A 26,101-nucleotide genomic window follows, 5' to 3' on the forward strand; every position below is an offset into this window, starting at 1 on the left:
GGAGCTCATTCAAATACTGAGGTGCTAAACCATTCAGGGCTTTATAAGTAATAAGCAATATTTTAAAATCTATGCGATGCTTGATAGGGAGCCAGTGCAGTGTTGACAGGACCGGGCTAATATGGTCATACTTCCTGGTTCTAGTAAGAACTCTTGCTGCTGCATTTTGGACTAGCTGTAGTTTGTTTACTAAGCGTGCAGAACAACCACCCAATAAAGCATTACAATAATCTAACCTTGAGGTCATAAATGCATGGATTAACATTTCTGCATTTGACATTGAGAGCATAGGCCGTAATTTAGATATATTTTTGAGATGGAAAAATGCAGTTTTACAAATGCTAGAAACATGGCTTTCTAAGGAAAGATTGCGATCAAATAGCACACCTAGGTTCCTAACTGATGACGAAGAATTGACAGAGCAACCATCAAGTCTTAGACAATGTTCTAGGTTATTACAAGCAGAGTTTTTAGGTTCTATAATTAACACCTCTGTTTTTTCAGAATTTAGCAGTAAGAAATTACTCGTCATCCAGTTTTTTATATCGACTATGCAATCCATTAGTTTTTCAAATTGGTGTGTTTCACCGGGCTGCGAAGAAATATAGAGCTGAGTATCATCAGCATAACAGTGAAAGCTAACACCATGTTTCCTGATGATATCTCCCAAGGGTAACATATAAAGCGTGAAGAGTAGCGGCCCTAGTACTGAGCCTTGAGGTACTCCATACTGCACTTGTGATCGATAGGATACATCTTCATTCACTGCTATGAAACGGATGGCGGTCATATAAGTACGATTTAAACCATGCTAATGCACTTCCACTGATGCCAACAAAGTATTCAAGTCTATGCAAAAGAATGTTGTGGTCAATTGTGTCAAACGCAGCACTAAGATCCAATAAAACTAATAGAGAGATACACCCACGATCAGATGATAAGAGCAGATCATTTGTAACTCTAAGAAGAGCAGTCTCAGTACTATGATACGGTCTAAATCCTGACTGGAAATCCTCACATATACCATTTTTCTCTAAGAAGGAATATAATTGTGTGGATACCACCTTTTCTAGTATCTTGGACAGAAAAGGGAGATTCGAGATTGGTCTATAATTAACTAGTTCTTTGGGGTCAAGTTGTGGTTTTTTGATGAGAGGCTTAATAACAGCCAGTTTGAAGGTTTTGGGGACATGTCCTAATGACAATGAGGAATTAATAATAGTCAGAAGAGGATCTATGACTTCTGGAAGCACCTCTTTCAGGAGCTTAGATGGTATAGGGTCTAACATACATGTTGTTGGTTTAGATGATTTAACAAGTTTATACAATTCTTCCTCTCCTATGGTAGAGAATGAGTGGAACTGTTCCTCAGGGGGTCTATAGTGCACTGTCTGATGTGATACTGTAGCTGACGGCTGAATGGTTGCAATTTTATCTCTAATAGTATCGATTTTAGAAGTAAAGTAGTTCATAAAGTCATTACTGCTGTGGTGTTGTGAAATGTCAACACTTGTTGAGGCTTTATTTTTCGATAATTTAGCCACTGTATTGAATAAATACCTGGGGTTATGTTTGTTTTCTTCTAAAAGAGAAGAAAAGTAATCGGATCTAGCAGTTTTTAATGCTTTTCTGTAGGATATGTTACTTTCCCGCCAAGCAATACGAAATACCTCTAGCTTTGTTTTCTTCCAGCTGCGCTCCATTTTTCGGGCTGCTCTCTTTAGGGTGCGAGTATGCTCATTATACCATGGTGTCAAACTGTTTTCCTTAACCTTCCTTAAGCGTAAAGGAGCAACTTTATTTAAAGTGCCGCTGCCTCACTGTCACCCAGTTGCCCTGCTGCTGGGGCTCTGTTTCCGGAACCGAACAATGTACAGGAATCCCTGAGCTAGACGCATCCAAAACCGTATCTAGAGCCCTAACATTCTTACTGTCCTCAATTAAAGTTTGGATGCGTGTCTCTAATTCTGAAATCTTCTCTGTCAGCCTAACTATTTCCCTACATTTATCACATGTGAATCCCTCATCAGCGACAGAGATAGATAAACTGTACATGTGGCAAGAGGTGCAAAAAACAATGATAGGAGAAGCCATTACTCACCGTGCTTGATGAAAATTCTTACTGCGGTTGTTTGATGAACTTGTGAAAAACTGGAGCGAGGGAGAGGAGAAAAGAAAACAGCGATAGGTTCGAATGAAAACGCTAATGACAAGCTAATGAGTGCTAACGCTTTGCAGGTGTACTGCACTCACGGAAATAAAATAAAAGTGAACGATCAAAGTTAATCTGATAAGATTGATCGATAATATCAGAAATATGGTGTGAATTAAGTTATATTTTACCACTTTAAAAAACAGAGAGTGATAGTAAGAAAAGTGCCATATGGGTGCTACATGCCAATTTAAAGTGTTTTTATTTGTATTTTTTAGAGTGCTTACTTGTTGTTTATGTAGGCTAAGCTCATTTGGGAAGTTTTCTTTTACATTCATTTCTTATTTATATGGTTTTATCTTATTTAAAGGCTATTTCGATTACCCCATTATACTTTACATTTAGTGCTATCATACAAATACACTTATTTATATGTTATATTACTAGGTTATAGGTTATATTACTGTGTGTGGTAAACATGGGAAGGGAAATGAAAGATTTCATGAATTAAGAATTAGTACTATTTATTAATTTGTTCCCTTATTTCAGTTAAATCATGGGTTATTTAGGGAACAAAATTAACAAAATGTGGATGACTGCCACAAATTAATAAGTCGTAGGAACGAATTAACAAGTTTTAGGAATGAACAGACTATCTGTCCTGTGTCCCACAGCCATGCAGAGCGCAGTTATCTGAGGAAATGACTTAGTTACTACATTTCTATTGCTTTTCATGTTGAATTAATTTTGTGTTGTTTCTGTTTTAATGTACCTTTAAAGTTTAACTCTTAATTAGTACATTGTGAATGAATGATGCTGCATTTCCATACGGTCACTGTCACTCACAGCCGCTCGCACGTGTTCTGCTCATGAGCCGCACGCAGCACAACATTAGATCGGTTAACCTACCATCGACAGCCTTAACCGATCAATCACTTATCGACAATTTACCGATAATCGTTTGCATCCCTATGCTGGATACACATACACACTTCACAAGATCTCACTGCTGGATTCAATTGAGTTTGCAAGGTTTGTGAAATGTTCTTTAGTCATTCAAAGATTTGTTAAAGTTATATAAATGCGTATTTTCTTAATGCTGGTGGCAAACAAGAAAGTATTATAATGTTTGCCTTTCTATTACTAACAGGCCTAATATGAAAGCAATCGTTATAATAATGTATACTAGAGCTGAAACAACTAATCGATTTAATCGCTTAAAATCGATCATTAAAATAGTTGTCAACTAATTTAGTCATCGATTCGTTGCTAAATAACTTTTATTTGCCGTAAGCGGCTCATTTCGTGCATATTTTAAATCTGCGGTGACCAAAGTGTGGCAGTAATGAGCCACCGGAGGTTTTACTCAGCCAGTACAACAGGAGAAGTACTGAACAGCCAATAGCTGGCCTCGTTTTATGTCACGTGCTTCCTGCACAGCGTCTCTGCAGCATTCAGTGAGATGGCGGAGTAAGCTCGAGAAAGAAAAAAGCGGAAGATAAAACTAATCAATGAAGTCATCCCAAATCTAAAACACGGCAGCTAGACTTGACGTGTGTGTGTGTGTGTGTGTGTGTATATATAAAGACTTCTAACACTAGCTTGCTCTATTCTTTTTTTATTCTATCTGTTTTGTTTTTATTATATTTTTTAAAAGCCCATGCTACATGTACTGTGTTAACCTAATTTGTTATAGCACTTATATATCATTACTCTTTTTGTTGTTTTTGATTGCTTCCACTGTCCTCATTTGTAAGTCGCTTTGGATAAAAGCATCTGTTAAAAATGAATAAATGTAAATATAATGTAAATGTGGGAGATCTTTACTTTGAGCCTTCAAAAAAGAAGAGTAACCTGTAAACTCTGCACTACTGAACTGGTCTGGTACGGGAGTACTACATCTCTGCACGAGCACCTTAAACCAAAACACGTGTGGAAGTGGAGGACCAACCACCGGCACGGTGAGTTTACCCCACGCAAAAATACTTGACAGTTATATAATGTATCGACACATTGTTGTTGTTTAACCTCTTAACCCCCACCTGAACCGAGCACACTTTTCCAGTTTGGATCGAAAAGCTTCATGAAAAAAGCGTTGAAATAGCAAGGATGAAAATAGGGTTGTGCCGATAGACGATAGTATCGATGATAGTCAGAGATATCGACAATGGCAGATGTCTCTATCGATAGTCAAGACGATATTAGGCTCATTCTCCTACTAATGTATTAAAATATAATAATAAATGTTAAAAATTTTATTTGACAGCCAATTATAATTCGGCTATCAAACTGCCCAGCTATTTCACTTCAGCACCGCATTTCTCACACACACACACACACACACACACGTACACACGCATGAGTGCAGGAGGATTAGAGCCTGTAGTCGCTGAAGATGTCTGCTTTGACTCGGATAACTCGTTAAATCCATGAAATGAAAGAGATAGAAAACAAGGAGTTTTGCATCCGACATCCGTTGCATCCGATTATATATGAACTAGCTGTTTTATATACAGTATTTTTATATTTAACGTTAGTTTATCAGTATGTTTGAAAGTATATATTTTTTAGATTATAGGTGATTCCATATGCTCTCTCTCTCTCTCTCTCTCTCTCGCACCTGCGCGGTTTAAAACACCAAATAGTTCTGCTATGACAAGAACAAAGAGTCTCTCTCTTGCTCCACCCATGCACCATAATATCGTGCATCATCGATCTCACAGACTGACGATATGACGATTTGAAAAAGGACCACATCGCCCAACATTAGATGAAAACGCAACAAAAATGTGACAAGAGCGACAAAAACATAAAAACGTGATGAAAACATGATAAAAGAGTAACAGAAAAAAAAGATACAAAAAAGTTACAAAAACAACAACAAAGCAGCAACTTAAGAGCCAGAAAAACATGCCAGACAAGTAACAATAAAAAGTCGAACTGGTGACAATACATTTGGTGAAGGCAGGGGGTAAGAGGTTAATATAACGCCATACAGTTTTAGAAATATTGGTGCTGATTTGTTCATAATTAAAATGAAAATGTTCGTTATGGTTTTAAAATCGTCATTTTGTGTGTGTGTGTGTTTTAGGAAGAAACAAACCAATCTTAGTGATTTTGTGTAGGGGTGTGCACAGATAGTCGAACATTCGAATATTTGTTCTGCTCTAATTATTCGATAAATAAAAATGATATTAGAATTTTGCTATATTTTTGCTTGCCATAAAGAAAAAATAAAAAAAATAAAAACCTAATTTGGTCACTTTCTGTGATTCTCCACGACATATTTGAAGATGTATGCAAGCCCCAAATAATGAATGAATGAATAAGAACTGCGGTCTTCTACAGTACTTCAGTGACCGAATTCAAGAACATTGTTGCGGCATCTCTCAAGCAACGAATAAACACTGCTAACTTGGAGAATGCAGTGAAAACTCCTCTTCTCACGTCTGCCCTAGACCCTCGGCACAAACATCTCAGGTTTCTCGATGAAAACACGAGAGAAGTAAGAAAAAAAACCTTTTTTGAACATTATCAGAACATTTTCCTTGATGCGAGTGGTGCGTCACCAATGATGAAGAGGATGCAATGCCCACTCGTCGGAAAAGGCTGAGCCAGTTCTCCAGCGATGATTACAGAGAGTCCAGCCGAGACGAGTGGGAACAGTTCTTGCTGGAGCCATGTATTCCACCAGATGAGGATCCCATTCAGTGGTGAAACCAAAACACGAAGCGCTTCACAAAACTTATTCACTTAGCACACCGTTATTTGTGAGTCCCGACAACGTCTGTGCCGTCAGAGCGCGTTTTCTCTGCAGCTGGCCTTATTGTTAAGGGACTAAGGAGCCGACTTTCCCCCGATCATGTTTACATGTCCGTGTTTCTTAAAGGCCATGTTGCAGGTTAACCACCACTTTCGATTAATGGGTACATAAATCACTCAAGATATGTATATCATTTTTAAAATGTCTCAAAAATAGTCTTAAAGACCTATTTTTTAAGTTTTTGGTATTAACGGTTTTTTTATGCAACTCGGCGATGACGTCACGTTGGGGAGAAGTCGAGGAAAGGTAGCCTCAGTCTAGTATGATGCCGCGTTCCAGGCAACCCGTAACCCGTGTTTTTCCAACCTTAAACCCGTGAAAGTGCACTAGAACGGCAGTCAAACCCGTGACTTCCCACCCGTGAACTCGTGTCTCGTACTAGATCGATGTACACCGAGTTCCAAGGTCACACAGCATGCGAAACAACAATGACAGCCCCTATGGATAATACTGCCTACAAATTACAGTGTTTATGCAAGTGGTACACGCTGAAAAAACGATTTACATCAATGTACCGTTGCAATAAAAAAAATATATATATTTTATATAAAATAAATAATCTAGTTACAATTCCTTGCACTCAGAAAGTTTGGCGTAACTTGCCTGGAACGGTACAAAGTCGTTAGTCGTGGTATGAAATAGTGATTACGAGCTCAAAAACCTGCCTGGAACGCAGCATCAGAACTAACGTTATAGCGACTGACTGGGATGAGGAAGAGGTGGCAAGAGCCAACATGTATGATGACCTGCAGCCGTGTAATTTCGAACCAGCCAGACGTGAGAGGGCAAATGAGGAATTGCCAAGAACTGATGTCCGTCAAAGCTAATTAAATGCATGGTCCGAGGAGAATGAGTGGAGAGTTGGTGAAGTGTCCTGGTGAATTGCTATCATTTAGCATCGCAGCAATGAGGACTGGAGCTAGTCTACGAGCAGCAGTGCACAATAACGACACACATATTTTTTACTGTCATTGAATTACTATAGCTTTTTTTTTTCACTTTTTTCACACTTTTTTAAATGGCACCGAGTGAAAAATCAACGTTTTCTTTATATCTAGTGGCAGTGATCATGACGTTAGTTCAGATAAGTACCGGTAACCTTTGTCATAGTGTCGTAGTACTGGTAAACGTTGTTTTTGTCATCTAGAAATAGAAGGCATCATGCTAGCTATATGGAAATTTCTAAGCGTTTATCTCTTCCTCCGGTGAAAATGTTGTTGCAAACGTAGCCGCGTGTCTGTCGATGTGTTTGGTAGGTGCTTGTGTGGGTGCTGTCCCATAGAAACTGCGCTGAAAAGCTTGTGCTGTAGGGAAGTGAGTGCGTTTGGGTCGCTGTTGGTCGATATCTATCTATCTGTCTGTCTGTCTATCTATCTATACATCTAGTCTATCTATCTATATATATCTATGTATTTATCTATAATCTGCGCTATCTGAATACTCTCATCTACTACTCGTCTCTCTCTAGTCACTCTCAATGCTCTCAAGGCGGCTTTGGTAAATTCTCTCCCCAACGTGACGTGATGCAATGCATTATGGGGGAAAGGAGACCGCTGTAAGACAGTACCTACTTTTTCGTATTATATTCCGTTTTGTGATACCCAACAACATAAAATACAATTGATTTTAAAAATTTACCCTGCAACACGGCCTTTAACAAGAACATGTACAATAGAAAAAAAAGCAAAAAAGATTTGCTGACAGTTTAAAAGTTTCCAAGTGTAAGCTACGTTCTGTACAATAGCCTAATTGCTGCAGGCTGCTTTATTTATGTTTTTTTCTTTGTTCACTTGGTTTTTTTTTCTTTTCTTTTAATCTGTACTTTTGTTTGTTTGCACCGAGCGCCAACCTCCCGCTCTCTCTCGTGAGGCCAATAAGGAAGTGACTAAAACTGCAATTCATCGACTGGCCGCTTGAGGCTGGCTGCAAAAGGGAGTCAGTTCCATAGACTCCCCATGTTAAAATGCCCAACTTTACAGCAGGAAAAACCATGTTTACAGCCTGGTTCAAAAAATGATTTTGGTCTAAATAGCTAATTTTTCCCTTCATGACAACTGTGAGGGGGGTGAATTTTTTTATAACGCATCCATTTAAATTATATTAAGACTTAAAGTTCTGCATAATTAAGGGCGTAGCCACTTGAGTGACAGGTGGATTGCCGCTGCTGACACTGCCGTCGTGCTAGGTGGGTGTGGCTTCAGCAACTAGCTCCCGCCTTTTTGCCCATTTTTGATTGTCCGGCAGAGTCGCGCGGTGACGTGCTGCCAAGATTGCGACGGCCCGCTCTACACACTTTAGGCTTCAAAAACACACTTCAGGAGACTACGGGTGACGTCACGGACACTACGTCCATGTTTTTATACAGTCTATGGTTTGCACGCATTGTTAAAGGTTTTCAGCTACAAAACACAATGTGTAATATTCAAGCTTATTGTATGCAAGCTTGTTCAAAAATGACGGAAACAATAAATGTTGCTGAAAAATAACGTCTGTCTCATCAAACTTAATTTAAATAAACGAATATTCGTTTTTTTGGGGGGCTCAAGTATTTGAATGTGATATTTGTGGAAAACGGGTTAGTTCTTCCCTGGATCCAAGGTTTTGTAAACTAAAGTTTCTTTCTTCTGAGGACAGCTTCAAAGTTCAAGTCAAAGTCCAAATGAAGGCAGTTGAAATGTCCAGCACCTGACAGTACACCACCTGCTCCTGAAAAGGATCCGGTCTCCTTAATTGAGTCTCTTCTGGATTCCAACACCAGCAGTGAGGAAGAAGCCAAGGAAGGAGAAGCTGAGGAGCTCAGTAGGAAAGTCAGGCAGGAGGTCCTCACGTACTTTGGGGAGAAGTTAGGGCTGGACGATTATGTCCTAAAATCAAAACCTCGATTAATTGAACATTTTGCCTCGATTACGATTATTGAACGATTATTTTGGTTTTGGTTTTGGGTTTTTTGCCCTCATAGTTCCCTGACAAGGTTTGTACTGTTGATATGATTGACTATAAGCAGTTATTTTGTCTATGTTCGTAACATTTCTTACTAGGGTTGGGTATCGTTTGAATTTTATCGATTCCGATTCTTATTGATTGCTAGTTTTGATTCCAATAAGATAAAAAATCCAGTATAAAAAAAAATAAGTCAAACATTTTTACAAAGCATTCTGTTTCAGCTGAATAACATGAGCAAAAATCAGCAGCCTACAAAACACTGCAAGAGGAATTTTGCCTGTGATTAAAAAAATAATATCATAGCAAAAACAACTAGATTAATATAAATTTCAAATATTAAAGTGTTAAAGACAAGTAATAAGATAGGTCAGTAATAAGATAGGAACAAACAAATCAATTAGCAATATAATAAATAAATACAACTAAACTACATTTCAGGTACAGAAACTTTAATTAAAAGTTTAAAAACACTGCAGTTTTCTTTTAAAAGTAATAAATAAAGTAAATAAAGTAATTCTTTTAATAAAGATTAATCCAGTAAAGTTATTAAATATATTCAGTCAAGATCAGTGAATGTTTCTTTTGTTCTTTGATTAACATTAATGACAGACAGCGCGTTTATTAGGCTGTTGTCTCTTTAAGCAGAAATACCGTACATGTGTGTTTTCTCTCATCTGTTTATGTTCACGTAAGACAAAAACGGCTGCGTTTATGATGATATACTGATGTAACGTTTTCTGTATCGTAGTTTCGACTCGGAACAACCTTTTCTACAGTTAAAATACACAGAACAGTCGGAGAACGGACACAAACCGGGACCCGCAGCGCGACCGCCGACCGCTGTTTTCTGCGTCAGGAAACATAGCCTCTAAAAAGAGAGCAAGCCTAAGCCCTGATCATTTGGACATGTTGACCTTTTTGCACTGCAATGCAAAGTTTTTTCTCAAATAATGAGTGAATGGTGTTCTGCCTCATTTCCCACAGGTAGTCAAATTCCTGTCAATTCAGGCATAAGCTGTTTTGTTTAACATTTTATCGCTTCATTACATTATTGGATTTTGCACTGTTATAAGGACCACTACATATTTAAACCAATGAAAATCACAGTGTGCAAAGACTTTTATTTGTGCAGATTCTGCAGTACAGTGTTGTTTGCAAATGTTTAGTCGTAAAAGCTGATAACATTGCTTTTTAACAATTAACATTTAAAGTTTTACACATGTTCTGTGATCAGTTTGTCGTTTACCAGTTCAAAATTCAGTCGTGCAGCCTAATGATGACTGACTGAATGAGAGAGGTAAATGTTTAAATGTATTTGAAATGCACTTTTTTCTCTCTCAGTATTCACTGCTCTTTTTCACACAGCAGGTTTTTTGTGTGTGTCAATGTTTTTTTCTGGACAACCTTCTGATGGATTTTACTTTAAATTGTGAGTTCCATTCAGGTTTCATGCCACTGGCACTTTACTCGAAGGATTGTTTACAATTTCACAGCAAAAGCTATAAAGCTGTTTCCCAGGTATAAGTTGTGTGTTTACTGGAAAAAAATAATAAAATGCAATTTACTGCAATTTTATTCTGTTTTATTCTTATTCTTCGTGAAAATATGTTCTGAAAGATTCCTTAATAAGCTTTGTTGGGGTTGTTCAACTACTTTAGGAGCCCTAAGCACTGCCACGGTGAAAACATTATTTGAAATCTCCTTGTGAAATTTGCTAGAGTCAATGTTTTATTCGTTATCCGTCTCGGCTCGGTGTTCATCTCTCTCTTCACAGCAGTTCAGTCAGTGTACTGTTTGAGTACATGAATTACTCCGGGATATTGGTTTGCTTGAACTCAGAGGGAGTGTCAGCCACATTAAACAAGTTAACAGCTTAAGTCATTTGTGGATTAAAATAAAAATAAATAAAAGTAAATAGTCCCACCTTGAAAACATCAGCCAAGCAGAAAAACTTATCGGCCGATGCAGATATTTGAAAAATGTCTAATATCAGCCTTGGCAATATGAGTGGTCTTTTATTGTGGCCAGCCTAAGGCACACCTGTGTAATAATCATGCTGTCTAATCAGCATCTTGATATGCCACACCTGAGAGGTGGATGGATTATCTCAGCAAAGGAGAAGTGCTCACTAACACCGATTTAGACAGATTTGTGAACAATATTTGAGAGAAATAGGCCTTTTGTGTACATGGAAAGTCTTAGATCTTTGAGGTCAGCTCATGAAAAATAGGGGCAAAAAAAAGTGTGTTGCATTTATAATTTTGTTCAATTATGTCTCTATTTGTTTCTCTGTTTTGCGTAACCAGGATTTACACAAGCTCCAGTTTACAGATTGAGTGGCTTTCACTACACAAGGCCTTAGTTCACTGACAAGCTAGGCAATATTGCATTCAAAATCGAATGTGATTCATCTGCAATTATGAGGGCGATTTTGCCTAATTGTCAATGCAATTAATTGCACAGCCCTACTGTTAATAGTGTTCATCGTCTGTTTGATTAGGTATGTCATTCATTGATTTTCCATACATTTCTGCCATATGCACATAAACCACTGATAAGCTACTACTAGATACTGTAGAAATTACATTTTCTGTAAAGTTTAACGATTTGTAAAAAGTAAAAAGCGCTCTTCAAATAAAGTTTAATTTAATTGAATGTTTAAAGTCCGATAGAAAGTAGAAAAATGCGATCAGCTGATCGCAGCTCCATGTTTCTGCAGGCCGGTCACTCCAAGAGTTAAAAAGCAGAAGTCCCACGGCAAAACATAAAATAAACACTCTCTCAAATCACATGATTAGAGAGGGAAAAGCATATTACTGGTTACCATAATGTAAAAGAAACATTAATAATTTAGGTTTACAATATTAAAATATCATTATGCATGTGTAACTGCAGGTTAAATGCATTCAGTGTGTAAATGCCATTTCAGATGCAGCATCTGTGTTTCCTCTGCATTGCAAAGATGAATTTGCTTGATAACAGCCCAAATGTCTTATTATAGTCGATCGATTAAATATAATTTAAATATGATTAAACAATTTCACTTTTAGAAAAAATGGCTAAGGTAAAACTTACCATAAAAAGTAAAAATCTATTTGAAGTTATTGGAAAAGATTAATTTCTGTCAATGCTGTGAACTGACCACCACACAGAATATGAAGAATATAAAAGATTTCAGTAGTCAGCGGTCCACTGTAGTCCTCAAGACATCAGCACAGTAGCATTCAGTCACATTATGATCATAGATAAAATCATTTTAGATATCATCACTAGCTGCCAGCCGTTCTGTGCAATTGGCAGAGCTGGATGTAAAATATAAGAGCGCATACAGCATCCTAACTCTCACCAAACAAGAGCTGAACTTTAGGTTGTTTACAAAAGAAATCTATCAGTATTCTTTTCATTTTCTCTCTTCTTCAGCCCTTTCTTTTCTCTGAATGGTTGACAGCTAATATCACCCAATATCAAATCTGTATTAAAGTTAAAAATGGAAGGATACAATCTGTTTATATATAATTTGTAGTTGAGATGCTCAAATTTTTTAGTGAATGCTCTGGTTATCTACCACTCTATTATTTATCCTGTTTTTTGGCGGGGGTGGGGGGTGCACAGGAAAAACAGAGTGAACCAACATTTTGAGTTAAAGGGAGCCCAAACATTGCATTGCTCCTACAATAAAGCAAATATTGTAGAAAGGTTGAGAGATACTGCGAACGCGGTGAACCAAAGTTAATTTACTAACCCGTCTGCTATGATTAGAGACCTTTACAACATTTACTGATCACAAACATCACCTGATAAATTAATGATCGTAATTGTGTACTTCCAACGACATAATATCTTAAAATATTCAAACGAGGACATACAATATACTGTGCAACGTTCTCCTCATGCTGCAATATGAACACTGCGTCTAGCGTGTCTCATTTATCTAATGCAAATCTATAGCAACGGTTTCGATTCAAACTCACCCTTCAACGCAGGCTCACTCCACACAGCGTAATGTCTGCTTTTACATGCACGCTCTGATTTACGTTAGTAAACGTATTATTGATTATTAATAATATCTATTGCACTCAAACAAACAAACAAACGCGGAGTGTTTCCTCCATTTTGTCCGTGAGAGGGGCGTGACGCAGACGGCGGCAAGAAGCCACTACGCGTCACCGGAAACGAATAGCGCCGCTGGCGGACTGGAGGACCAACCGCAGCTGCGTCTCGCTCCATTTGTACTGAAGTGCTGCATTAAAGGGTTAGTTCACCCAATAATCAAAATTATGTAATTAATAACTCGCCCTCATGTTGTTCCAAACAGTGAGACCTCCGTTTATCTTCTGAACACAGTTTAAGATATTTTAGATTTAGTCTGAGAGCTCTCAGTCCCTCCATTGAAGCTGTGTGTACGGTCTACTGTCCATGTCCAGAAAGGTAAGAAAAACATCATCAAAGTAGTCCATGTGACATCAGAGGGTCAGTTAGAATATTTTGAAGCATCGAAAATACATTTTGTTCCAAAAATAGCAATGACTTTATTCAGCATTGTCTTCTCTTCCGTGTCTGTTGTTACAGTGTTCAAAACAAAGCAGTTTGTGATATCCGTTTCGTGAACGAATCATTTGATGTAACCGGATCTTCTTGAACCAATTCACCAAATCGAACTGAATCGCTCTGGAGCAGACTCTGAGAGCTCCCCGACTGGAGTGGGCTCTGGAGAAGACTCTGAGAGCTCCCCGACTGGAGTGGGCTCTGGAGAAGACTCTGAGAGCTCCCCGACTGGAGTGGGCTCTGGAGAAGTCTCTGAGAGCTCCCCGACTGGAGTGGGCTCTGGAGCAGACTCTGAGAGCTCCCCAACTGGAGTGGGCTCTGGAGCAGACTCTGAGAGCTCCCCGACTGGAGTGGGCTCTGGAGCAGTCTCTGAGAGCTCCCCGACTGGAGTGGGCTCTGGAGAAGTCTCTGAGAGCTCCCCGACTGGAGTGGGCTTTGGAGCAGCTCTGGAGCAGACTCTGAGAGCTCCCCGACTGGAGTGGGCTCTGGAGCAGTCTCTGAGAGCTCCCCGACTGGAGTGGGCTCTGGAGAAGACTCTGAGAGCTCCCCGACTGGAGTGGGCTCTGGAGAAGTCTCTGAGAGCTCCCCGACTGGAGTGGGCTCTGGAGCAGACTCTGAGAGCTCCCCGACTGGAGTGGGCTCTGGAGCAGTCTCTGAGAGCTCCCCGACTGGAGTGGGCCCTGGAGAAGACTCTGAGAGCTCCCCGACTGGAGTGGGCTCTGGAGCAGTCTCTGAGAGCTCCCCGACTGGAGTGGGCTCTGGAGCAGTCTCTGAGAGCTCCCCGACTGGAGTGGGCTCTGGAGCAGACTCTGAGAGCTCCCCGACTGGAGTGGGCTCTGGAGCAGACTCTGAGAGCTCCCCGACTGGAGTGGGCTCTGGAGCAGACTCTGAGAGCTCCCCGACTGGAGTGGGCTCTGGAGCAGTCTCTGAGAGCTCCCCGACGGGAGTGGGCTCTGGAGCAGTCTCTGAGAGCTCCCCGACGGGAGTGGGCTCTGGAGCAGTCTCTGAGAGCTCCACGACTGGAGTGGGCTCTGGAGCAGTCTCTGAGAGCTCCACGACTGGAGTGGGCTCTGGAGCAGACTCTGAGAGCTCCACGACTGGAGTGGGCTCTGGGAGCAGACTCTTTGAGGGTTCCCCAACTGGAGTATAAACTAATATAAAATAAACTACTTTTTAGATTACTTTTAAATCTTAGTTTGTTACTGAGTATGCCCATATTTTTAATTGATATTTAAACTTATGAAGGCACTTATATTCCTTCCAGAGAAAATACCAGAGATACCAGAGAAAAATGGTATCTGTGAGGATTTCCAGTCAGGATTTAGATTGATCATAGTACTGAGACTGCTCTCCTTAGAGTTACAAATGACCTGCTATCTCTCTATTAGTGCTATTGGATCTTAGTGCTGCTTTCGACACTATTGTCCACAAAAATATTTTGCATAGACTAGAACACTTTGTTGGCATTATTGGAAGTGCATTAGCATGGCTTAAATAGTACTTATATGACCGCCATCAATTCGTAGCAGTGAATTAAGAGGTATCATATCGATCACAAGTGCAGTATGGAGTACCTCAAGGCTCAGTACTAGGGCCGTTACTCTTCATGCTTTACATGTTACCCTTGGGAGATATCATCAGCAAAAAGGGTGTTAGCTTTCACTGTTATGTTGATGATACTCAGCTCTATATTTCTTTGCGGCCCGGCAAAACATATCAATTTGAAAACCTAATGGAATGCATAGTCGATATAAAAAACTGGATGACGAGTAATTTCTTACTGCTAAATTCTGAAAAAACAAAGGTGTTAATTATAGGACCTAAAAACTCTGCATGTAATAACCTAGAACACTGTCTAACACTTGAAGGCTGCTCTGTCAATTCTCCGTCATCAGTTAGGAACCTAGGTGTGCTATTTGATCGCAATCTTTCCTTAGAAAGCCACGTTTCTATCATTTGTAAAACTGCATTTTTCCATCTTACAAATATATCTAAATTACGGCCTTTGCTCTCAATGTCAAATGCAGAAATGTTAATCCATGCATTTATGACCTCAAGGTTAGATTATTGTAATGCTTTATTGGGTGGTTGTTCTGCACGATTAGTAAACAAACTACAGCTAGTCCAAAATGCAGCAGCAAGAGTTCTTACTAGAACCAGGAAGTATGACCATATTAGCCCGGTCCTGTCAACACTGCACTGGCTCCCTATCAAACATCGTATAGATTTTAAAATATTGGTTATTACTTTTAAAGCCCTGAATGGTTTAGCACCTCAGTATTTGAATGAGCTCCTTTTACATTATAATCCTCTACGTCCGCTACGTTCTCAAAACTCAGGCAATTTGATAATACCTAGAATATCAAAATCAACTGCAGGCGGCAGATCCTTTTCCTATTTGGCGCCTAAACTCTGGAATAACCTACCTAACATTGTTCGGGAGGCAGACACACTCTTGAAGTTTAAATCTAGATTAAAGACCCATCTCTTTAACCTGGCTTACACATAACACACTAATACACTTCTAATATCCAAATCTGTTAAAGGATTTTTAGGCTGCATTAATTAGGTAAACCGGAACCGGGAACACTTCCCATAACACCCTATGTACTTGCTACATCATTTATTTAACCATGACAGGCTTAACTATACTAACTACAAACTAAAAAAACCTATGAAAACTTTTTTCAAAGATGATGCTAGATTATTTTAGGGGTGTGCAATAAAATGTCTTTGTTTTAGTTAAGGTGTTTTTATTTTATTTATTTTTTATAGTGATAATTGCCATATTTTGTGTTTGTCATGTTATTGTGTTTTTGAGATTGCACCTTGGTTGGTTTAATATTAATGTAACTGTAAGCAAACTAGGGTTTAACAAAATGTAATTCGGCCCGCTTAAGGGGACATTTTCTCTGATCTGGCCCACAACCTTAAATGGGTTTGACACCCCTGGTCTAAATAGTGTTGGCTATCGCCTGTGCCTATTGATTACCTGCACCACAAATGAAAGCATGAATAATATTCCACCTGTTAAATCAATTATTATCAGTTTGCCACATGCGGGACTCTGATCTAGGCAATACACACTAACATCTATATAACTATCTCCTCAAACCCTGATAACCAGGCACCAATTAATGATGCCAAATACCCATGCTATATTCAGTTCAGATATGATTTTATCTATCATACTATATATACACTGTGAATTTTGACTTTCCTTATATATTTAGGTTATTTGGTGTCCTTTTGGAGTCTCCAAGTATATATATATATATATATATATATATATATTTTGTAAAGAGACCTAAATTTGCCTTGAAAAAAAAAAAGCTCACAGAAAATACATTTAATCCTACAGTCACGCTTCATTCAATATGGCTGGATATAGAAAATGATGCCAAAATAATGTGTTAAATAAGATAAATGGCTTAGTTTCACAATGAGTGTGCTATTAATCTACAGACAGCCCTAAAAAGAAAAAAAAATATTAAGCTATGAAACTTTACCATCAGCAAAAACTATTTGCTCTGGAACAAGGAAGTAATAAATAATAATTATAATTCTTACTGACCCCAAAATTGAACGGTAGTGTAAAATGTTACAAAAGCTTTTTATCCCGATAAATGCTGTTGTTTTGAAATTTCAGTTCATCAAAGAATCCCCAAAAGTACACAACTGTCTCCATCATTGACAATAATCAGAAATGTTTCTTGAACAGTAAATCATCATATTATTCTGATTTCTGAAGATCATGTGACACTGAAGACTGGAGGAATGATGCTGAAAATACAGCTGCACATCACAAAAATAAATTGCATTTAAAATATATTTAAATAGTTATTTTAAATTGTAGAAATATTTCAGAATATTAGTGTATTTGATGTATTTTAGAACATGTAGCTTTGGTGAGAAGAAGAGACTGCAAATTGCGAGAGGAAGGAGAAGAAGGTCAGTACAAAGTTAGACTGCTAAAAATCAATCCTTAGGAATAATAATATTCTTAGGACGGAGAATTCTATAAGTTACCCCTGGCTCAATTTTTTTTAATGTATTATTACTTTATTTTTTTATTACTTTGTTATACTTTTGTCTGTTTGTTTTACTTGCTTTTTACTGTACTTACTCTTTGTCTACTGTTTATAGTTATATATATTTTTTAAGCTGTTATGTTTGTTCAATAAAAAAAATAAATAAATAAATATCTAAACAACAACAACAACAACAAACCCTTCCTCTATTGTCTGATTGCGCCTCCGGTCCAGCGGGGGGCAGTGCGCGTGAGTGAGCGCTTTGAGGATCGCGGAGACTGCGCCGGTTGAGTTGTTAGGAAACGTGGCCTTAAGAGAGTTTCCAGCTCAGCTCAATGAGAAGCGCACTTAGCTGACACTGTCATCGCAACTGTATTTGGGCATCGCAGTGTTTAAAGGCGCGAGAACATGGCTGATGTGGAGCAGAACGCCGCGGTGCCGGATGCAGCCGGTAACGGCTCGGACGCGGTGAACGGGAGCGCGGGCCGCTTCGTGTCCAGCCCCGAGGGCACAGCTCTGGCGTACGGCAGCCTGCTGCTCATGGCCCTGCTGCCCATCTTCTTCGGAGCGCTGCGGTCCGTGGGCTGCTCCAAGAGCAAGGTAACCGCGTGGAAGAGTGTTGATCTCCTCCTGACTGTGTTTGAGTCCCTCGAGAGCCCGATTGAGTTACACTGGATGGAGAGATGCAGGCCTGTCATAGTGCCATATGTTACCTAATACATCACCTGTTTAACATTAATGACTGCATCCTCTGATATATGTTATGTATGCTTTCTGGACACTTTGTCAATATGTTCTTACCAGTGTAATTCTGTGATTCTCTGTGTTTTGTTCCTTCTGAAGCGAGATGACAGCTGTGTGAGAAGTAGACGCAAGTTTTAAAATCTTTCTTTCTGCTGCCACGCTCAGAAGTTAGATGGTGTTTTTTTTTTTTTTTTTTTTTTTTTTGCAGATGAAGCATTTATTATATTACAATACACGGTGTTATAGTGATGCTTCTGTGAGTGAGCAGCTCACTTCACAACATCAGTCCACGGTCTCTCCTCTCAACTCAGCCTTTTCCTGAGGGAACATAAACGTGTATAGTGATGAAAATATTACCGTATTGACCCAGTATAAGATGATCTGAAATACGCGATGGTCTTGTATTGAGGGTCTAGACTTTGACACGTCAGTAACACCCTCGACAAACCAGAGTCATGAGTGTGTGGTGAAGATCGCGACAGAAAACACGCGAGGAAGAAGAAGCGTGACGCAAGAACCAGTCATGACTCATGATGGACCAAACTCTGTAATCTGATTCCTCTGATTTTAAAACAGTACCCAGATCTGAAGGCATCAGTAGGATTTCACTCCTACTGTTAATACAATTCTGCTAGGCTATGAGATGGATGGACTAAATATTATGGCATTCAGATGGGTTACCTGTTACTTTTATGCTATATCTAAAAGTTTATATTTTTAAATGTGATTATTGTTGGTACATTTTACCAGTATTTACCATACTTTCAAAACAAAAATGTTAAGAAAAATATGAAATAAGAAAATAATTTAGAAAAAAAAGTTTTACAGAGATAGAAGAAAACAACAACAAGATTTGGTTTTCAAAAAGGTTTTTTTTTTTTTTTAGATCTGGAAAAAGGGGGTCGTCTTTTAATCAGTCTCGTCTTAAATTCGGGTCAATATGGTAAATATTACATTTCAGCAGATTCTGGCTCAACGTTCAGGGTAGTAATATTACTCTAGGTCAGTGGTTCCCAACCTTTTTCAACTCGCGGCCCACACAACCAGACAGATATGTTTGCGCGGCCCACTGCAAATACATTGAATGACCCTGCTATTGTTGGGTTAATAACTTAGTACTCAGAAGCTAGATTGTTAACAGTCTTTACTGAATGAACTGGCAAAGCAGCAGGAGAGAACATGTTGACAGCCATTTATGCACGATTGAATTTAATAACTGAGACAAACGCATTGACAGCAACAGCCCCTTTCAGGATTCTCCACTGTAGATCTCCTGATTTTTTCATCAATGGTGTTTTTTATAAAACCCTCCAAAATGGTTTAACTTCATTTCCGATGTCAAATTTCTCTCTCCAGACATTATCACTTTTCTCACACAATGTGGACTTGTGCATTATTTTAACTGAACATTTGTAAATCACTTTTCCACTTAATTCTTATAACAATAGGTTCTGAAGTCCATTCAAATTTAACAAAGTACCAGACATGTCCTTTAAATCGGGTGTAATCCAGTGCTTGGGAAAAGGATCTCTCATATCAGGAAGCAGATTTCCTGCCTCAAAACTTTTTAGCAATGTCAATTCCTCTGCTGTCAGTTTATTCCTCCATAATTCCAAGATTGTTGAGGTTTGTCTCATTGATTTTTGTCCCAATAAAGATGCCACAGCCACAATGTCCTTCAATTCAGATCCAGCCACTTTAATCATGTGACCAAGCTTTACAGTTTGAGTGTCACACAATCTCTGAAATAGATTCGGCACTTGATCTGTAATGTCCAAACGAGCCCCCTTAACTAGCGGCTCCTCTAACAACCAGAACAGAGAAGTAGCATTTCCTGGTCTTTTAATAATGAAAGATCCCCACACTTTAAACAATCCTTGGTAGAATAAAGATAGCCCACTCAATTGTAGCTTTTTGGTTTCGGTGAGGAACAAAGCAGTATCTAGTCCAAGTCCATCCACTCTGTGAAGAATGTTTTTCACAACTTCTCTCCATATCACATCCACATAGCCTGTTAAAAACTTCTGAATGAACTGGAACCGAAATGTTGCATATCTGCTTGACAGAGACACCAAACCTTGTCCTCCCTCCTCCACTGGCCAAAAAAGCACACTTTGAGGGACCCAGTGCAGCCTGTCCCAAAAGAAGTCCACTTATATTGTTTGTAAACGTGATAATAATCCTGTCGGAGGTTCCACACATGAGAGCTTATGCCACATATTTGAGGCTATTAAATTGTTCAGTATTAGTACTCTCCCTCTAAAAGATAGTTGAGAGTGAATCCATTTCCATTTCTTTAGTCTGCCCTCCATTTTTTCTATAATCCCATCCCAGTTTTTCTGCTGCACTGATTCATCTCCAAGATGCACACCTAAATACTTAAGGCCCCCCCTTTTCCAATTCAACCCACCAGGTAAAATTGGTAAACCATTCTTCCATTTACCTTTTATCAGTGCATCACTCTTCTCCCAATTTACTCTTGCAGCAGAAATTACACCAAATTCACTAACAGTTGATGCCAAATTAATAACATCTTTATTTCCATTAATTAAGATCATGACATCATCTGCATAGGCAGATATTTGATATTGAGCACTGTGATTCCTTAACTTAAAACCTTGAATACAAGAACGCAACTTGTTTAACATTGGTTCTATTGCCAAGGAATATAACATTCCAGAAAGTGCACATCCCTGCCTTATACCTCTCCCAATTTTAAAAGGGGCACTCAAACCACCATTGATCTTCAGTACGCTCTCAATGTCTTTGTACAATACCTTAATCATTCCACTAAAATTGGACCCAAAAGCATCAAGCGTATTCCAAAGATATTGATGCTCTATTCAATCAAAGGCTTTTTCTTCATCAATTGAAATAAAACCTATATCAAGATCAAGATAGCCAGAGACATCCAAAATATCTCTGATAAGACTTATGTTATCCAAAATCGACCTTCCGGGTATACAATAGGTCTGGTCAGAATGAACCACTTGCCCCATCACATCTTTTAATCTATTAGCCAATATCTTAGAAAAAATCTTTAAGTCTGTACAAAGTAAACTTACAGGTCACCAATTCTTAATTTCCTGCAAATCACCTTTCTTTGGCAGTAAAGTGACCACCGCCCTCTTACAACTTAGAGGGAGTGAACCCACAGCTAAACTTTCATTTAAAACATCCAAGAGGTCTTTGCCCATCACTCCCCAAAAAGCCTTATAAAACTCAACGGAGAGGCCATCAATGCCTGGTGCTTTACCAGTCTTCATATCTGTCAAAGCATTTAAAAGCTCCTGCTCCGTGAGAGGCTTCTCAAGTTTACCTACAGAATCCTGAGTAATTTTTTTCAAGCCATCATAAAACTTAGCAGATAATTCCTCATTCTCTTTATATTCACTACTATATAACTCAGCATAGAATTGTACAGCCCTTTTCCTGATATTTGTGGGTTCTTTCAATTCCTGCCCATTCTCTGTTCGAATAGAGTGAATAAATCGACTCTGCCCATTTTTCCGTTCTAGGCCAAACGTGATCTAACCAGAGCCCCTTGTGTCTTTATACCCAGTAGGTCTGTAAGAGAAGACTTCTTACATTTAAGAGCATCAAGACATTGTTTTTCTCCAGTAATTTCAACCAACTTTTGTAAATCTTTAATCTCAGATTCAAGTTTTCTCATTGAGTGCATAATATCCCTAGAGACACTGAAAGCGTACTGTTGACATAATGCCTTAATTTCCACCTTTCCACAATCCCACCACTGTCTTAAATCAATAAAACAATTTTTCCTACTTTTGAATATTTCCCAAAAATTACAAAACACACTCCTTAAATTCATATCACCCAACAAAGATGTATTAAAATGCCAATAAGCACTCTTAATTTTAACATTCGCTATAAACACGTCACACAACACCAAACAATGATCCGTAAAACCAACTGGCACAATGAAACACTTTTTAACAACATTAAAATATCTAAAACAATAAAACCTATCAAGCCTGGCCATTGAAATACCATTATCTCTGGAGTGTGACCATGTATACTGCTTATTGTTATTATTCAGTTCCCTCCACACATCACACAAACTGTGGGTTTCAATCAATTCACGCATTACACGACTTGAAACCGTATGAGGTTCCAAATGGTTCCTATCAAGAGCATCATTTTCCATACAGTTAAAATCCCCTCCCAAAAAAAGATAATCATCTTGATTACAACTTTGTAAAAAAAACACTGACCTCTTTAAGGAAGGCAATTCTTTAAGTACTATTTGTAGGAGGATATAGATTTAGAAAAACAATTAAATTTTTCAAATTTTGCTTGTAAAACTAATACCCTACCAGATACCATTTTCTTTATTTCACATGAAATTTGCAAAAACCTCTTTGCAAAAAGAATGGCCATTCCGCCTTTTATGGAGCTCAAATGTGATAGGTACACTTCCCCTTCCCATTCTTTCTGCCAATCAATTTCATTCAAGCGATCACTGTGTTTTCCTGTATAAAAGTTACATCAATATTCTTCTGGGTAATTAATTCAAATAATAGTGCTCTTTTTTTAATATATCTTGCACCATTCAAATTAAGGGTACCCACTTTTATTGTACTCATTAGATTACATAGTTTTAAACAACATATTAAAGCACACAGTAACTTAAGAAAAAACACCCTATGTAGTTTCAAATCCATCTTCATTCTTTAATTCCAACTTCACTTTAGAGACAAATTTCTTCAATCTATATATCTCCTGTACTGTGAATTGTTCTTCTCCTTCCCCCCTCATCAACATCACAACTGATTCAATGAATGTTTTCCGGTCTTGAAAATAATCTACAACCTGGACATTCTTCATATTCTTTGTCTTTTGTAGGAAATTCCTCACTTTTGCAAAAGTATAACAAAATACTATATACAAAAAAGTATAATAAAAGTATAAAAGTGTTGGCCCTTCTTTTTCAGGACCTCTGCAATTCAACTGGGCATGCTCTCAATCAACTTCTGGGCCAAATCTTGACTGATACTGAAGTGACTGAAGTGAAGTGACATTCAGCCAAGTATGGTGACCCATACTCAGAATTTGTGCTCTGCATTTAACCCATCCGAAATGCACACACACAGAGCAGTGAACACACACACACTGTGAGCACACACCCGGAGCAGTGGGCAGCCATTTATGCTGCGGCGCCCGGGGAGCAGTTGGGGGTTCGATGCCTTGCTCAAGGGCACCTAAGTCATGGTATTGAGGGTGGATACCCTCAATAGGAATAGCAATAGCAACCCATTCTTTCATAATCACTTCTTGGAGTTTGTCAGAATTAGTGGGTTTTTGTTTGTCCACCCGCCTCTTGAGGATTGACCACAAGTTCTCAATGGGATTAAGATCTGGGGAGTTTCCAGGCCATGGACCCAAAATTTAAACATTCTGGTCCCCGAGCCACTTAGTTATCACTTTTGCCTTATGGCACGGTGCTCCATCGTGCTGGAAAATGCATTGTTCTTCACCAAACTGTTGTTGGATTGTTGGAAGAAGTTGCTGTTGGAGGGTGTTTTGGTACCATTCTTTATTCATGGCTGTGTTTTTTGGCAGAATTGTGAGTGAGCCTACTCCCTTGGATGAGAAGCAACCCCACACATGAATGGTGTCAGGATGCTTTACTGTTGGCATGACACAGGACTGATGGTAGCGCTCACCTTTTCTTCTCCGGACAAGCCTTTTTCCAGATGCCCCAAACAATCGGAAAGGGGCTTCATTGGTGAATATGACTTTGCCCCAGTCCTCAGCAGTCCATTCACTATACTTTCTGCAGAAGATCAATCTGTCCCTGATGTTTTTTTTGGAGAGAAGTGGTTTCTTTGCTGCCCTTCTTGACACCAGGCTATCTTCCAAAAGTCTTCGCCTCACTGTGCATGCAGATGCGCTCACACCTGCCTTTTAGACACTTTTATCCAAAGCTTTTTATTTGGCCTAAGCACGTATGCAAGATTCTTGTAACAATGTTAACACTATTTAAGATGATCCTTTTGCAGTTTTACATCAGCTGTATGTTGACATGAGCTTTTTCTGGAGAGCTTCTCAGTGTGGATCGAGAAGAAGAATATCTTGACATGAGAGCATCTCTCTTTTGGATTGAGCATCATAGACAGATGTCTTTAATATGATGTATTTGACCATAACTACAGGAAATACAGCAAGGTTGTGAAATATTACGGTCTAAAAGCCCTGTTCTCAGTATTCAGTTTTACATAATCATTCAGAAATAATTCTAATATGTTGATTTGGTGTTCCAGAAACATTTGATCAATGTTGAAGACCCTTCAAAAATTGTAATTAATAATTTAGCAAGGATGAAGACACATTAACCCTTTCGAGTCGATTAACGCGGATACGCGTTTTGAGTCATTTTCTCCTGATAACCCCGAAAAGACCTTAAATTACACTTTCAGTTTTAATCGTACAGATAAGAGCAATACATCAATCGAATCTGTAAAGGGTCTACTTTTTTTTGGATACAGACATAATAACAACAAAACTTTGTGCACTTATAAAATAAAGATAACAAACAAGGTGTGCTGTCTGTAGCCTTTGTCTGCGCTTATCTTCCTTTACAAACAAGTCATTAAAATGAACTGTAACTCCGTGAATACTCAACGAAAATACATGGGGGAGATATCTATAGAAAGCTTGACGTGTCTATTTTTAAACTAAACAAGTGCCGCCGAAAACAGATATTCTGTGATAAAGTAATCCATATGAAAACAACGCGATGTCTGTTTTTCAAGTCTCCCTTCATTATATCTAATGTGACCACGCCCCCGCGCTGAACGCGCTATTCAGATTCAAACTGAAGCGCGCGGCTTGAATACGCCCATAACAGAAGAAAAAGCAGCAAGACTGTTCTTCAAGTGTTTATTTTACTGTTTGCTTCGCGATGAGAGGAATAAGACATAATTCACCCCAAAAAGATGTGATGTGGTTGAGGATTTGAGAAATGGATTTCCTCAGAAAAAAAGAATGCAGCACTTTATTCAGCAGAGATCATAAACATGAGTAAGTCTCTTTTTATTTATTTATATACTTGTACTAGTTTTCACATAACGTGTAAACATTTTACTAGTTAGACTTTTTCCAAATACTTTTTCCAAACTATAATTCCTGACTAAATGTATAGTAATCAAGTGAAACATTATGAAGTTTCAATAACAATATACAATACTATACCATTCAAAAGCTTGATGTAAATAATATAAATGTAACAAATAGATAACTGTCACAAATGTAAAAACATGCTTTTCTTTCAATTTATTCCCCCTAAAAACCCAGAAAAATATTCTCAGCTCTTTTCAACATTAATAATAATGATAATAATAATAACAATAAATGTTTTTTTTTGTAGAAAATAAGATTGTTAAAAGGATTCTGAAGGATTGTGTGACTGGAGTAAGGATGCCAAACAATTTGTTTGAAAGTCAGCTTTGATTGTTTCTAATAAACTGTTTAACTGCACCCCCAAGTGGATATTAAATTATGTTGTGGGATAATTAAATATATTCTAAATAAACTACAAACATAAAATTATATACATTTATTTTGACTTCACATTCTCTCTTGTAACTCCTCACTCACAGTGGCACAGATGACTGAATGGCTCATTATGCAGCTCATTATGCAGGCCTTTGTCTTCTCAGGTGTAAATCACAATGATATTCATGATAGTTGACGCCTACTCGCATATGACTTTTACCAACAAAAAGTGTCTTAGAAAATTTAAATCAATATATTGTTCTCTGTGAGTGAGTAAACAAGATGATTTTCACATCATTTAGAAAGAAAAATTCTAGGCTACAAGCTCCAGTTCTCAAAAATCCC

At 38.4% G+C, this 26,101-nt stretch overlaps 2 protein-coding genes across 2 annotated transcripts in view; one reads left to right on the top strand and one right to left on the bottom strand.

The window, feature by feature from the left end:
• Window positions 1-13,102, bottom strand: part of si:ch73-181d5.4 (death-inducer obliterator 1) — a 43,307-nt gene extending 30,205 nt beyond the window's left edge. The window contains exon 1 of the mRNA XM_059528625.1: window positions 12,890-13,102. The gene's annotated coding sequence lies outside the window, so the exon portion shown is untranslated. The remainder of the gene's footprint in view (window positions 1-12,889) is intronic.
• Window positions 13,103-17,746: 4,644 nt separating this feature from the next.
• LOC132117834 (minor histocompatibility antigen H13-like) overlaps window positions 17,747-26,101 on the top strand; it is a 77,049-nt gene continuing 68,694 nt past the window's right edge. The window contains exon 1 of the mRNA XM_059527139.1: window positions 17,747-18,094. Coding sequence (XP_059383122.1) covers window positions 17,903-18,094 — 192 coding nt within the window. The 5' untranslated portion in view covers window positions 17,747-17,902. The remainder of the gene's footprint in view (window positions 18,095-26,101) is intronic.

This window comes from Carassius carassius, chromosome 37 (assembly GCF_963082965.1).
Source record: "Carassius carassius chromosome 37, fCarCar2.1, whole genome shotgun sequence".
NCBI lineage: Eukaryota > Metazoa > Chordata > Actinopteri > Cypriniformes > Cyprinidae > Carassius > Carassius carassius.